The 13,814-nt window shown below is 36.7% G+C and overlaps 1 protein-coding gene across 1 annotated transcript in view; it reads right to left on the reverse strand.

The window, feature by feature from the left end:
• The window catches only part of LOC124157835 (titin homolog), a 401,563-nt gene that overhangs the window by 335,488 nt on the left and 52,261 nt on the right, over nt 1-13,814 (reverse strand). The window contains exons 6-12 of the mRNA XM_046532910.1: nt 11,898-11,995; nt 10,110-10,343; nt 9,452-9,634; nt 6,580-6,780; nt 5,799-5,935; nt 4,848-5,003; nt 207-393 (exon numbers count right to left, since the gene is read on the reverse strand). Of these exons, the coding sequence (XP_046388866.1) occupies nt 207-393; nt 4,848-5,003; nt 5,799-5,935; nt 6,580-6,780; nt 9,452-9,634; nt 10,110-10,343; nt 11,898-11,995 (1,196 nt within the window). The remainder of the gene's footprint in view (nt 1-206; nt 394-4,847; nt 5,004-5,798; nt 5,936-6,579; nt 6,781-9,451; nt 9,635-10,109; nt 10,344-11,897; nt 11,996-13,814) is intronic.

Raw genomic sequence — 13,814 nt, forward strand, 5'->3', positions numbered from 1 at the left:
AGTTCGATTTTTCAGGTTAATAAAGAGACGGTGAGATATAATACAGATAGAAACGCTTTATTTATGTGAATTTTTCCGGACTTTCCTACTGATTTTAAGCAAAAAAATCCAGAAACATCGCTAAATTATCAAGCATAACACGTAAAACCATGATTTATAAAGCCAAGTTTGATTTTTTTATAATGAGTAGGATAAGCATCACATACCTTCAAAACCTAAGAGAGAAGCGGACGAAGCCACGACACCCATACAGTTCCTTGCCTCACAGGTGTATGTTCCGAGACAACACGTACCATCCGCCCCAGTACCTGACGTTATCCTGTGGATATCTCCTGCCTTCAATTCTTTTCCATCCTTGTACCAGGTGAGCGTTGGTTGTGGCACACCAATCACCTGAAATTTTCATGCCATTATGATACAAACAGTTGTCACCGGAAATCATTATTCAACATTAATCAATCACCGGAAAGGTAAAAAATACTCTCGACTTGGCGTACTAATGAGTTAACTCGTGACGTTGATGGAAATCAGGATGAATAACGGACTCATAATAGAATTTGATAGGGATCTTCGAGGAGAAATGTAATATAAGTAAATATACTTCACTTACTTAAAGATGTGACTCCATTTTATGCCAAGGATTTTTGATCCAACAAGCAATATTATAAAATGATTGGAAAACACAGGAAGCCCTCGTGCTTCGTGGCAACTCTCTGCGGGAAAAATGTATGTAATTGGATAAAGAAACGGATGCTTTGTATATGAGACCGTTGAAGACAAAACAATAGCTGCTATCTTTTAAGATAATGATAACCGTTATACTGTCATACTTATGACAGTTAAGAAAGCAAGGAAGAGATTTCCTATCCCCGGAAATTTTCCTAGTCAGCTAGCAAGATAATGGGCATACACTTTCCAGCCAAGAGGAAAAAATTAATTTTTATAGAGCCATAACTAACAATAAAGGATGAAGCGAGATACACTAAAGTAGGTATTTAGCGAATTCTTACTCCCTCTTTTCCATTTTCCTGGTCCATTATTCATATCGTCTGTATCATTTCCTATTCGTGTCACATAAAATACCGCCCTTTTCTCAGAATTTCGTCAAAATGAAGGAAAATATTCTTCTTAAACCAAGAACATGAGCGACTAGGAGGTGGCGCTAATGATGTAATACCCACCGTTAGTTTAGTCGCGCTAGTTCACTGATTGCGCCAGTGGACACATTTTTCTTTGTTTCTCCCTCAGTTTAACCAGTGCTGTACTACTCGATTGTTTTAATTACATTGGTTTTTAAATGTACATTGAATCCAACAGACGTGAGATTCAAATAGGGTGGTTTCCTATTATTTTTTTATTGCCTAAATCGAAAGATTATTACTCCTGGAGTACGTATTTCACGCTTTTAGATTTTTAAATGACGATATCTATTTTTCGCGATCAAATGAAAAGTGAAAAATTTCAAGCGCGCGAAAACGCGACGGGTAAGGAAATCTCTCCGTGTGACGTATTTCTGGTTCCCCCTCCCGCCTGGTAGGTGACCTTGATCGAGGCTCTGAGCGCTGATAGGACGCAGGATGCTAACAGGTAGCTGAGTACCTTCCTGTCTGGTAGCGCATGGCTTAAAAAAGGTTTATTAATACCTTATCAAGCGAAGAAAACTTTCCGACCTTAGCCAGTTTTAATAGGTGATTATTAAGACATGTTTCCCTGAGCTCTGTGCCTCATGCATGCATTGGTAGCCTCTGACGATGCATAACTCCTATCCTCTCGTGTAGAAACTAGGTCCCTGTGACGTCACGTGGAGTGGAATCGCATGGGCGCCAATCTGGCCTTTTTCAAATGAGGTTAAAATTTGACCCTTGCCATTCGTCTAAACCGGTATTTCAAAAACCAAATAATTTTTGTATTATGAATACACTAATGGTGGGTAACGAATCGCCATCAATGCCTTTTGTTTTCTTTGATGAAGGAAACTACCCTATTACAGAAACAAATACGAGTTGTTGAAACCAAAGTCGGCGCAAGGAGTGCGCCGGTGCGACTGTTCCTGCGAGGAAACCCGAAACCTGCTCCGCTCCTTTCCATTGAGGAGATAATATTTCCGACGCTGGAATCGAATTTCATAAGCTTGGGTTTCATGCTACGGCAACAAATGTGACTTTTACCCCTGGCGCGCGGAATAGGCCGGCGCGACTGCTTTTGCATGGATAGTTGAAACTTTTTCGCCCGGCTCCTCAGCGCTTGCTTGCTGCAGCTGCTGGCCTACTGAATTTGTAACGAAGTAATAACCAAGAATAATATACTTCTTTAATATCTTTACTCACATTCCGCCCCAACGTAACTATTTATGCGGACGATTTTCGAAGTGTTTCGGTCTACAGCCTACTTAATACACTCATTCCTTTCCACTTTACTCAATGAGAGACGTGGAATTCTTTATCAAGAATCGCCTTTTGAAGTTCAACATCATAAAACTCAATGCTTTACAGAAAAAAATATGATGTATGTGACTGTCACTGTCTGATGAAGTAAGTGGTATCTGAAGAAGAATTTGAAGGAATCCCTTAATACTAATTATGTATTTAAGTACTTATTTAAATAATTATTGTATAATATTTATAATGTATTGTAAATAATTATATTAAAAACACCTTCAGGAAATTTCCGAAGATGAACATCATCGCCTGGAGCAAGGACCCGAGCAATTGGAGAGCGACTTGCCGGACAGCGAAGACATTGATAGTCAAGATAGTGACATGGAATTACCACGACAGTAACACAGAACAGGAAGTGGATGCAAGGCAATATTCTGAATACTAAGTCTCTCACTTGTGGGAAATATTAGGCTAATTAGTAGGAAAAAAGGTGACTAAATGGTCTAAGTTTCCCCAGGGAAGAAAAATGTAAAAAAAATTAAAAACTGTCACAATTTTCCACGAAGCCAATGTTTCTTTAATACTGAGCCGCCCATGGGGCCTCTCTTTGTCGTCGAAATGGAGATGGGAGTGCTGAGTGCGGGGCAGGCCCACCGCTAACTCTCCGAATATGTACCTTGGTCAAACGGAGGCACTCACTTTCGGACCTAGAAAGGTAGGATATAAAAGGAGCGAATCGGTGATTTTTTGGAGACGTACTCCTGGCGCTAGGACGACCGGGAGTCCGTTGGAGAGGGAGGCGGAACAAAGCTGCTTCCAGGAGAACACAGCGCCATCACACGGTACCGTCCACGCCACTCCTTTCATTCCTTTCCTCGAGTCCCCCATTGGTCTCTAACGCCCAATTTTGTTAGACTGTGTATTTTGTCCTTCAATGAAACTGGTGCCAATACGAAATTTCTATGAGTTGTTTTTTGTAATGCTACCGACAACCTCCTTCAACATCGCGTTTCATTACAGGTCCGAAAACAGAAATTTCAAAGAAAAGAGGAAGCTGTGTGATATGTGGTAGGATATAGAGCTAAAATAGCATCAAGTGATCTCTGTGTTTTCACAAGGAGAATATTCGCTGTTTTTTCCACAATTTTGTTTGTAGAAAAAGTGTGCAAATTTGGTGGTGAAGTGCCGCAGATGCCCTAGAAATGATGGGCAAACCTCAGAAAGATTATGGAGGAAGTAATTTAGACAGATTACTATACTTATTTTTCGGAAAAGTTGTTATACTTACATATTAAACGAATCTATGTATGATGGTTAATAAATGAGAGTCGTAGGAGAATTTGCGTGCAATTTTTAAGTATGCTATTGAGGGTTTCGAGTTTATCACACTTTTTAATATTTAATAATATTTTATATAAATGCTTATCTTCATCGTTAAAATATAATAAAAGTTGCGCATTCATTTTTGTGTTTTGAGTTATACTTATTCTATCCTAGAGTCTGAATGTGATATGATATTACGGGTTGTATACTTATTAATTTTTAATGTTTTAGAGACGCTGCCTACAAAATTATAACAATAAATTACTGTCAAGGTTTATAAATTGTTATGGAATGTCATTTAGTAACGAAAAATATAAATGTGACCTGAATGTAGAGAATATAATATGATTCAGGTGATGTAATATTGCATACCTACTATTTAAGACTGATATTTTTCCAATCGTCATTAAAAATATATCTCTTGAATAGCAAATACATTAAATCGATTTTTAAGACTTGAAAAGCTGCATGACTGCTAGATGTTGAAATAAAATACTAGGTAACCGTTGAGGAAAGTATTAACGCACTGAGTGCGCCAGCTCGACTGCTTTTGAGAGGCGCGACTGCTCGAGGTTTAAGGTCCATTCTCCGTTCCTATCGGGATGCCAGAATTTTCCGCTAACTACGGGCTTGTGAATCTCTATAACGTTTAAGTTACATATGGCAGTATCCATTCGAAGACAAGTCAAGGAATGACCTTATATTTTACCTGACTTTTCCAATAATATCCTGGGATATTTAAAACATAATAAGGATATAAGAGCTGAGTGAAATAAAAACTGTTTTAAGGATATAATATGCATTCTAATAAAAGTTTTTCAAGAAAAATATTAACCATAGAAGCAATATTTTACCAACCAAGAAACCATATAAAAATTCGAATAGCAGAATTTGCCGTTCTAAAATTTTGCTACCGATGTACTGTGTGAAGATCAGGATATTAAGGTACTAGCTAGATACATACAGCCAAGTAACTGAATCTTATTATGTTAATAAAACATACTTTGTTCAATGATAACTCTAGACTATGATATTTTCATGGGTATATTGAAATGTACTGAGCTGCATATGTCATCATATGAAACAAAAATAAGGTTGTATTCATTACATGATTAGATAGAATAAAGATATACATGCTGTCCTTACCTTGCATTCGAGATTGACGGCTCCCTCGTCGGAAAGTATAGCGCGGAGACACTCAAGAAACCTTGGTTTTCTGAACTGCCGCGGGATGATGAGTCGCACGAAGCAAGACGTTATACTCTCTCCATTTTCGTTGATTGCTACACATTTCCATTCAGCCTGGAATAAAAATTCGTTCACTGTTATTATCTGATTTAATATAACCTCACACATTTGAGGAAAGGGATTTTTAAGACGCTCTCTGTTAGAAATTCGGTATGAGAAACTTTACTTGAAGAAAAAGTGAATAAAACTTCTGACTGCCATTATGAAAACGTTCACTAGTTTCATCTCTTTTCTGGGCATGCTATTTGGATTTTCACTTGTTTTAGTTTCCATTGCATATTAATGGATCGCTTAAAAAAGGCATATTTTGAAAATAGTACCATGATTTTTTAGCATCCCTTTTCCAACGTCATCATCTGCGGAATAGAGACGTGCTTTTTATCAAAAATGAAATTCCAAATAAATTTGAAATAGAATGAGTCACAATTTTGATAATTAGAACTTATTAGCCATCAACACATGTTCGGACCGATTCTGTGAAAAAGAGAATAAGGTAAGTCAGCAACTTCGATGCACCAACATAAAGAGGAATTTGACTCGATTAAAATTATGTATTTCTACAAAAATCCATTTGAATCCATAAGGCTGCAATGGTAATATTTGCTGGTGCCATAAACATTTCCAAAATCCGAGTTGTAGTTAAGTATGCTTCAAAAAACTAGAAGAAGACAAATTTAAAATCCAATTGAGAAAACTAAGAAATTGAAAGAGGTGGATGCCAAGCATAAAAACACAAACTGTTGACATGCAAAGTGGCTTCTTACACATTAGGTTTTTCCGGCTTCCTGGGAGGCTTTTTCAGCAATATCGCAGAAAATCATAAGTTATCGCAGGCATAAATCAACCCACCTGATCCTCAATCTCCACGGGGTCGATGTCGAGATGAAAGGACCCGAGAAGATCCTTCGATAAGCGATATTTCGTAGATTCTTCAATCAGCACATCGTCTCTGAACCAAGACACCTTCGGTTCCGGGGATACAGTTACTGAAATTAAAAGGACACAATGAGCGTATATTTACATTTTAAGTAAAACTACACAATGAATTGCCATTTAATAGCGCGGAGACACTCAAGAAATCTTGATTTTCGGAACTACCGCGGGATGATGAGTCGCACGAAGCAAGACGTTATACGCTCTCCATATTCGTTGATTACTAAACATTTCCATTCAGCCTGGAATAAAAATTAATTGACTGGAGGCTTCGCGAGAATAAGATAAAATCAGAGTCCAGTACTTCGTTCTTAGTTTTCTTACCAAAGCCTAATGAAATATTACAACGAAGCTGATTGTGTGTCTAGGGGGACTAGTAGGGCTACTTAATTCATAAATAAGGAAATTTTCAGCGTTAACGCTGCTTACCACCTACCGCTTAGAGCTATCACAGTACTTCCTATCCATCCCCTCACACTTCCTTGATATATTTTAATTTCGCATACATTTTAAATATAAAATATTACGGCGTGTTATCATTGAAAATAACTAAACTTCACTTAGATTTTTCGGGGACCCCATAACTGAAATATATAATCTATTTACACCATTAAACAAAGTCCAGGTCGTGCATGAGTTTTTAGGGGTGAAAATATGAAGTGACCAATCTTTATAGATCATGTCTGTCATTGGTTACCTTGCACAGACAGTCGGAAACTTTCGTTTATTTTCGCTTCGCAGGAGGCGAGGCCCCGCGTGAACTTGGGAGGCTGGTCGTCGCCGGAGATGAGGGCCCGCCGCTCCTCCTCGTCCAGCTGTGCTCGGATGTCCTCCACCGTCAGCTCCGCGCTGCTGCTCGCCTCCCCCATGCAGTTCCGCGCTATGCACGAGTACGAACCTGAACGGAAAAAAATCAATCACAAATAGATTTAAATCAGTTCAAGAACATTCTAACTAGTCACTTGATGTACCTAATAAACAAAATCGTATTTTTTTATATAAAATAAAATATCAAACATGTCCTGCATTTGCAAATCTCAGGTATGCTAGCAAATCATTTCATCAGCCTCCTGTGTAAATCTGCAAATATTATTATCATTATTATGTTGTGCATGTATTCATTTAAAATGAGACAATTGATACCGATGGCGTTCTTCTTTTATTTCATATTTTATAAGGGACAGGAAGACCGATAAAATGATGTTATGTTTATCCATCTATTACAATGGAAAATGCAAATTTTGTGCACTTATTGGATCATGAAGTTGCATTTTTACTTAATTTTGCATTATATTCTAAAAATGACCCTAGTTTTTTGTTATGAAGTGTTTGATTATGATTTTTTAAGTTTTAGCCCCCCATTTTATAACGAAAGACATGCAAAATCAAAAGAAAAATATAGGATAAAATATGAAATGTAGTAATGAGAACAGTTTCATTTGTAATAAGGCTACAATCCATAGCTGCAAATATATTTTTTTACAAGAAGAACGTACGCAGTCAAAACTATATACAATTGGAGGATTCAAGTGGAGAAGTGAGTGCATTCAAGGGAAAATACTGGGAAAAACTTTCTCATATAATACTTATAAATAGACTCCTTTCATAATGAGGCTTTAAAAAGTAGGAGAAAATTTATTTTAATCTATGCAATCAGTACTTCCTTTATCGTAGAGGAGTTTGGAGGATTCAGTGACGAGTGGTTATATAGTTTTTATAGTTCTAGCGGTATCTGAACCCGCATGCCCATATCATTACGAACGATTGACTTGGCTTGTATCATCAATCTTGAAGCAAACTATCCACATTAAAAATAAAAACTCATGAGAATTTATGGCGACGATCCATTCTAAATTCAAGCAGCAAAAGTAATAATAATTTACTGACACAGCTATGGACGAAGTTCCTTCTCAAAACAAAGGCCCGAGTCAAGATTGGACGTATAATTTGAAAGCGATTTTGTTTTTCTTGAATATATAACGTGTATTTCTACATGAATAGCTGGGTTTTTACGATACTTAATAATTATGTCTTTAAAATTACGAATATTGCTCACGTTTTACACTTGTAGGATTTCATATAAAGCGGCTTTAGATGATCTTCCATTTGACATATCATTTACAGTTGTAAGTTTAGAGTAATTGTATAATCGTTTAGGCCAGCTGAGAACGGCACATCTGAAATCGAGTATGGCTGGAGACAGAACCACTGAGGGCAGGTAGTTAATTAGGCAACAACTACTACCAGTGCGATGAGGACGAAAGGAGAAGGTCAAACTATGGATAACAATTGTTCTCCTTATGGAGTCTAAAAACACCGAATTTTATTTCGCCTTTTTAACGAGGCGGAATGAAGGGCACATCAGATGCAATGACTACTCCGTCTTATCATTTATTAGACCTTGAGAAGTTGTCCTCAGAGGATCGATTTATGTGATTGACGTATGTGGCCGATATTCTGTGGAACTCCAATATAAAGAGTGATGATTAAATATTTTTCATTCCACTGACGACATCAATGGTACGAATTTATTCTCATCAGGGGTGTATTCGCATAGTCGTGAGAGAAATTTATGGTTTTACAACACCGTCCGACAATACTTACTGCACTCAATGAGAGTGGAAACTATTAGGGCCAATTTCGGCGACAGGGAACCGTGAATTAACCATCTTTATCCTCACCAAATCAGCTTATGCTTAAAAGACCTATTACCAGTGCCTCACCCAACGAATGGAATGGCGTAGCGGGACCCTCCAAACGCTTTTAGTCTGATTCGGAAATACACTTGGTGTGAATTGCATGATTTTATAGATGCTTCATTAAATTTTTATGGCTCCCATTTGATACCAGAATGTGGTTTCGCTATTCAACTATACGCGAAATATGGACTTGCTGTAAGATTAAAAATCTGAATCATGCACACTGGCGCTAAAAATATTTTTAAGTAAATAAACCATAATTAAATAGTCGAAGTGAAAGGATAATAGGACAAAGGTCGCACAAATAAAAAACACCGGTATTTCTAGACGAAATCTTCTGTTCAAAACCACCTCCATTCTGCCCTTACAATCTTTAAACTCATATATTTATACCCTATCAGCTTAGCAAAACTTACCTATATGATGGAACAACCATGTAATCGGGACGGTTTGATGTAAAAAAAAGTTCGGATTAAAAATATTCTCTGATTTTCATTTTGAATAGATATCTACTATTATTCAGAAACTTTATCGAGTACATTTAATTTGATAAATATTTCAAAGTTATGGGAGAGCAGGGAATTGTGATAATATTCTAATCAATACATAAGTGACTTGCAAAGACAGTTGCAACAATCGTTTGACCATTGTAAGTGACATCTGGCCAAACGAAAGTTGATCAACAGGATGTTGTTGAAACAAGGGCTATGGATAGGTATTACGACAATTGAAGCAACTTTGCCAAAGCCTTGTTGTCTCAATCACTTGACCGAGGGCCAAATTATCGCGAGGAAATCAAAACGAAAAATCACTCTGTCTAAATGAAACTACCCTTCAGTCGCAAAATGCATTATTACATGACGATCTTACCTAAGGAATTGGTACCCGTAAGCTGATACACGTCACCCGGTTTCAGTTCGTGGCCGTCCTTAAACCAGTGCAAGTGAGGGGTGGGAAATCCAACCACTTTGCACTCGAAGGAAACTAATCCCTCTTCAGAAAGAATAGCTCGCAGTGCTTCAAGGAAACGAGGCTTTCTATAATTCTTTGGTACTGAAAATATACAAAAGATTTAACATTAGAGTCGGACATTTATATAACCTTTTCATGACCTCAAAAAGAGAAAAAAATATATGAACTACAATCTAATATAATTACAGAATGGCTATGTGAAACTGTTAAAATATTTTGAAATTTCTTCAACTTACAAATGAATTCCTCCGGATGGGACATTGGATTTTAAATTACATTAAATTAATCCAGTTACTCCGGTTTAATTTCTAGCTGATTTAAAATCCATGGTTAACTGAAAATTATTAATCGCCATGACAAAATCAGCGCGGATCAAAATCAAAATCAGGAAAGCGCGGAATTAAAATTTGTTTAATTGTAAATTGATCAATTCAAAGAACTAAGGCCGGAGAAATCGTAGATATCAGACAGAAAATATTCCTTTTAGAGGCCAGTAGCCTTTTTCTCAATGAAAACCTGCAGTTCGATTTTTAGATCTGAGCGATCGTTTACTTACTAGACATGCATATGTGTGCTTTGGACGCTGCAGTGGCGCCGTTTTCGGCCATCACCACTACTTTCCACTCTCCGTCATCGCACGCCTCCAACGGTTTGATCTCCAGCATGTACTTGCCCATTCCGTCTTCGATTGCTCGGTACCGCTGCTCCATCCCTTCAACGATGGCTTCAGGGTCCACGCGCCTCGAGCCACTGTACCATTCGACACTGCGAGGCCACGGGGGCACTCGTACTAGGAAAAAAGAAAAAGTAGCTTAGTTAAAGATGAAAATTAACTTTCCAATTGTTATCTCGATATATATCTAGCAAATTAAAAAAAAATCCAATTAGTCGGTATTCATTATGTTGTGATTATACTCTTTGGCACGGGAGTTTACATACTATGACATTTTTATAGTCCTAAAGTAGTTTCGGTCGGTTTAGTTCAGCTATACTAATCTTATAAGATCAAAGTTTAATTGCCCACTCCCACCGAACAAAGGGAGTTTAAAATCAATTTATATTAAGAATATTTATCACTTTCTTAACGAATACTATGACACGATGTCTTAGATTGATAATAAGAGAGTAATAATCACGCCCAAGGAGTCTATATCACAATGAGTGACAGTTAATATAATTTACTGCCAATTAATATTTGTCCTTCCCCCTCATTTTCAATAATATGATGTTGATTGCTTTTCAAAAAGATATTGCTCCACCAAATCTCCATTTAAATGTACCGATTTTATTGACTTCAAATTTCAATGCGTACCTGTCGATAAAAAATTAACGAAAAGATTTTAGTACTGGGATGTCAGAACACATAACAACACCTTGACATATAATATAAAGGGTTATAAAAGATAATTAAGACTAGAATATAAATTATCTGAGATAAATTACTAACATAAAGGGTACAGAGGAAACAGGTCCATTCTGCAGAATAAGTGCGGTAATTTTCGAACGGTTCCATTAATTAATGAGGGTATTAAAGAATATGAAAATGGTTTAACGTTAAATCCCTCTAGTAAGAGAAAAGACTGTTTTTAAGGTGGTTCTCCACCAACCACACTGAAATTCCGCGCGGTTTCTAGTACATCCAACTACCAAACACAAAGGAGAAAATGATAAAAACGAAAAGTAATGAATTGAGACATTAACTTACTTCAATAATACGTGCAAATATTTTTATATTAAATCAGTCATTTATAATATTACGTTACAAATATGATGAGAAATTGCCACTCGATAAAAATGAATATAACCATAGAAACTTTAATATTGAGTTCAGGTGATTTCATCAAAATTATGAAGAATTTGGTTCGAAATTGTATTTCATGGTATCAGCTGGAAGAGGTCGCCACTACCAGTATTGCCAGAATTGTTGCTCACTTGTTATCCTCATTTCAAATTAATCAGTATCTGTCTATAAATACACATCAATGCTGTTAATATTTACTGTTTGAGTCAAATGAAGATTGGATGTGTATTCAGGCATTCTTACTTTCCGATAAACCACAAACATAGTATTTGATAAACAACAATAGGAGTAAACTTCCCGGACCTAATAAATCCGAAAAAATTGAAAGACTATTGCCCTTCTCGAAAATCACTTTATTCCAAAAACCGATGTACTCAATAAAATACCATTGAGTATATTGATAAGAATAAATTATTATGCTTAAATCGAAGGTTAAATCGTATTATGTCAAATTGACCGTTATGCAAGAGGAAGAGTAAATTGCATTTCGTAAGCAAAGTAACAAGGTAGAAAAGTTGCCTAAAACAGGGCAACGCTAATTACCTTTGCATGACAGAGTAACTGCCTCTCCAATCTTCACCATCTCGTTTCGTAAGCCTTCTTCGAATACCGGAGGAGGTCCAGAAGTCTGCAGTTTTTGACTGAAAAAGGAAGACGCAAATTAATTTGCCTGTGTTAACAATAAATATATAGAATGGATTTTGCAGTCGCGATAGCCATCTTATCATGATTTACTTAATTGAAACAACGACATTCAGAAATTAGACGCAACATAACTTATCAATGAAGTAAAATTAGGATAATAAATTTTCATTACTTGGAAGGAGAAGAGAAAAATTACGACCTGAAGAAAAACATCCGACAAAGTCTAGGACCGGTCGGTAGGCATTTTTAAAGACACTGTGATCGATACAAAGTAATTTAATCCGAATCACCACAGCACATTTTTTTACAAGAACTAAACGAAAGTTCTTCTATTTTTTACAGCCGATGCCGATAAAGAAATACAAATATATATACGGAACAACTAAAAAATAATGACATGATTTTTTTGTTAATTCCTAATGTTTACACAACCAGAAATAGTAGATATAATTGAGTGAAACGGCGAAAAAAAGGAAACTCATCCAAGTACTTTGAGGGTAATTGAAAAATTAGTAGAGCAAAATGAAAATAAATATTTATTGAAATGAATAAAAATGATTTTAACGTGATAATTCACAGGTATACAGGATAGGCTTGTACATTGACAGCAGCACAGAAGTCAAGAGTGGAAGCATTCAAAATGTAGTGCTACCGAAGAATGATGAAGATTACATGGATTGACCGTGTAAGTAACGAGGAAATGCTAAGAAGAGTGGGAGAAAGGAGAGGCCTCCTAAAAACCTTAAGCAGAAGACGAGACAACTTAGTTGGCCACATTTTGAGGCACGATGGCCTGATAAAGACTATCGTAGGACTGGTGGCAGGGAAGAAGGGCAAGGGACGGCCACGAATGAGTTACATAGGACAGGTTATAAAGGATGTAAAAGAGAAGAAATACGTCGCTGTACAAAGGTTAGCGGATAAGAGAGAGAATTGGAGAGCTGCCTCAAACCAATCTTAGGATTGTTGACTAATGATGATGATTAATAAAACCCATATTTTAAGTGTATATTAATTCCATAGCCAAGAATAGTTTATTTCATTACGATGCATTAAAATTCATTCCACCGTAAACATTTGTATTCATAACCATGCCGATAACAAATTATCTGAATTCCAGGAAGGAATTACGGGGTGCAAGGATAGTTTTTGCCGGCTACCATGTCAGCGGAAGAGTTTCGGTGGACACTACTCAAATACCTTACGCCTTATCATAAGACCTTAGTTACTGTGCATGATGAGCAAGAAGCGTGATTACAGAACATGGAGACTGCACTTTTTTGTTTGAACTCATTCGAGATTTATGCGAAATATGTGTCTATGTGCACGGCGTTTTATTTATAGCTCTCGAGCTTCAATTCAGTGTTATCGTGTAAATATCAATTCAGAATATCATTTTTAATCCAAGTCTAAATAGGCATTATTTCTATTGCAACTTGACGCTTGAAATACCGCCGTTTCAACTATGTCTAAACACCTTGGATGGATTGAGAGCGTCAATTGGGAAATAGGCAAAAACTGTGAGAAATTACCTAATGAAACGGAAAATTCGCGGATTTTTTTTCAAAATTTCAAGGAATTTATTGTTATAAAGGTACTGTTATTAGGATTTCAACATCAGCTACCATCATGAGTTCCCTTTTTTAACTATATATTTAACCCTGACAGTTTACTTTTACTTTTCGAGCCATGGCTCTCATTCAGCAGTAATCTTCACACCTGAGGGTTTTTGAAATGAAACGAAGTTCACGCCAAAAAAGTTGGCAGACACCCGACTTCTTTCTTTATCGAGCCAGTGAAAGTGTGCCAGTCCCA

Source organism: Ischnura elegans, chromosome 1 (genome assembly GCF_921293095.1).
Source record: "Ischnura elegans chromosome 1, ioIscEleg1.1, whole genome shotgun sequence".
Taxonomy (NCBI): Eukaryota; Metazoa; Arthropoda; class Insecta; order Odonata; family Coenagrionidae; genus Ischnura; species Ischnura elegans.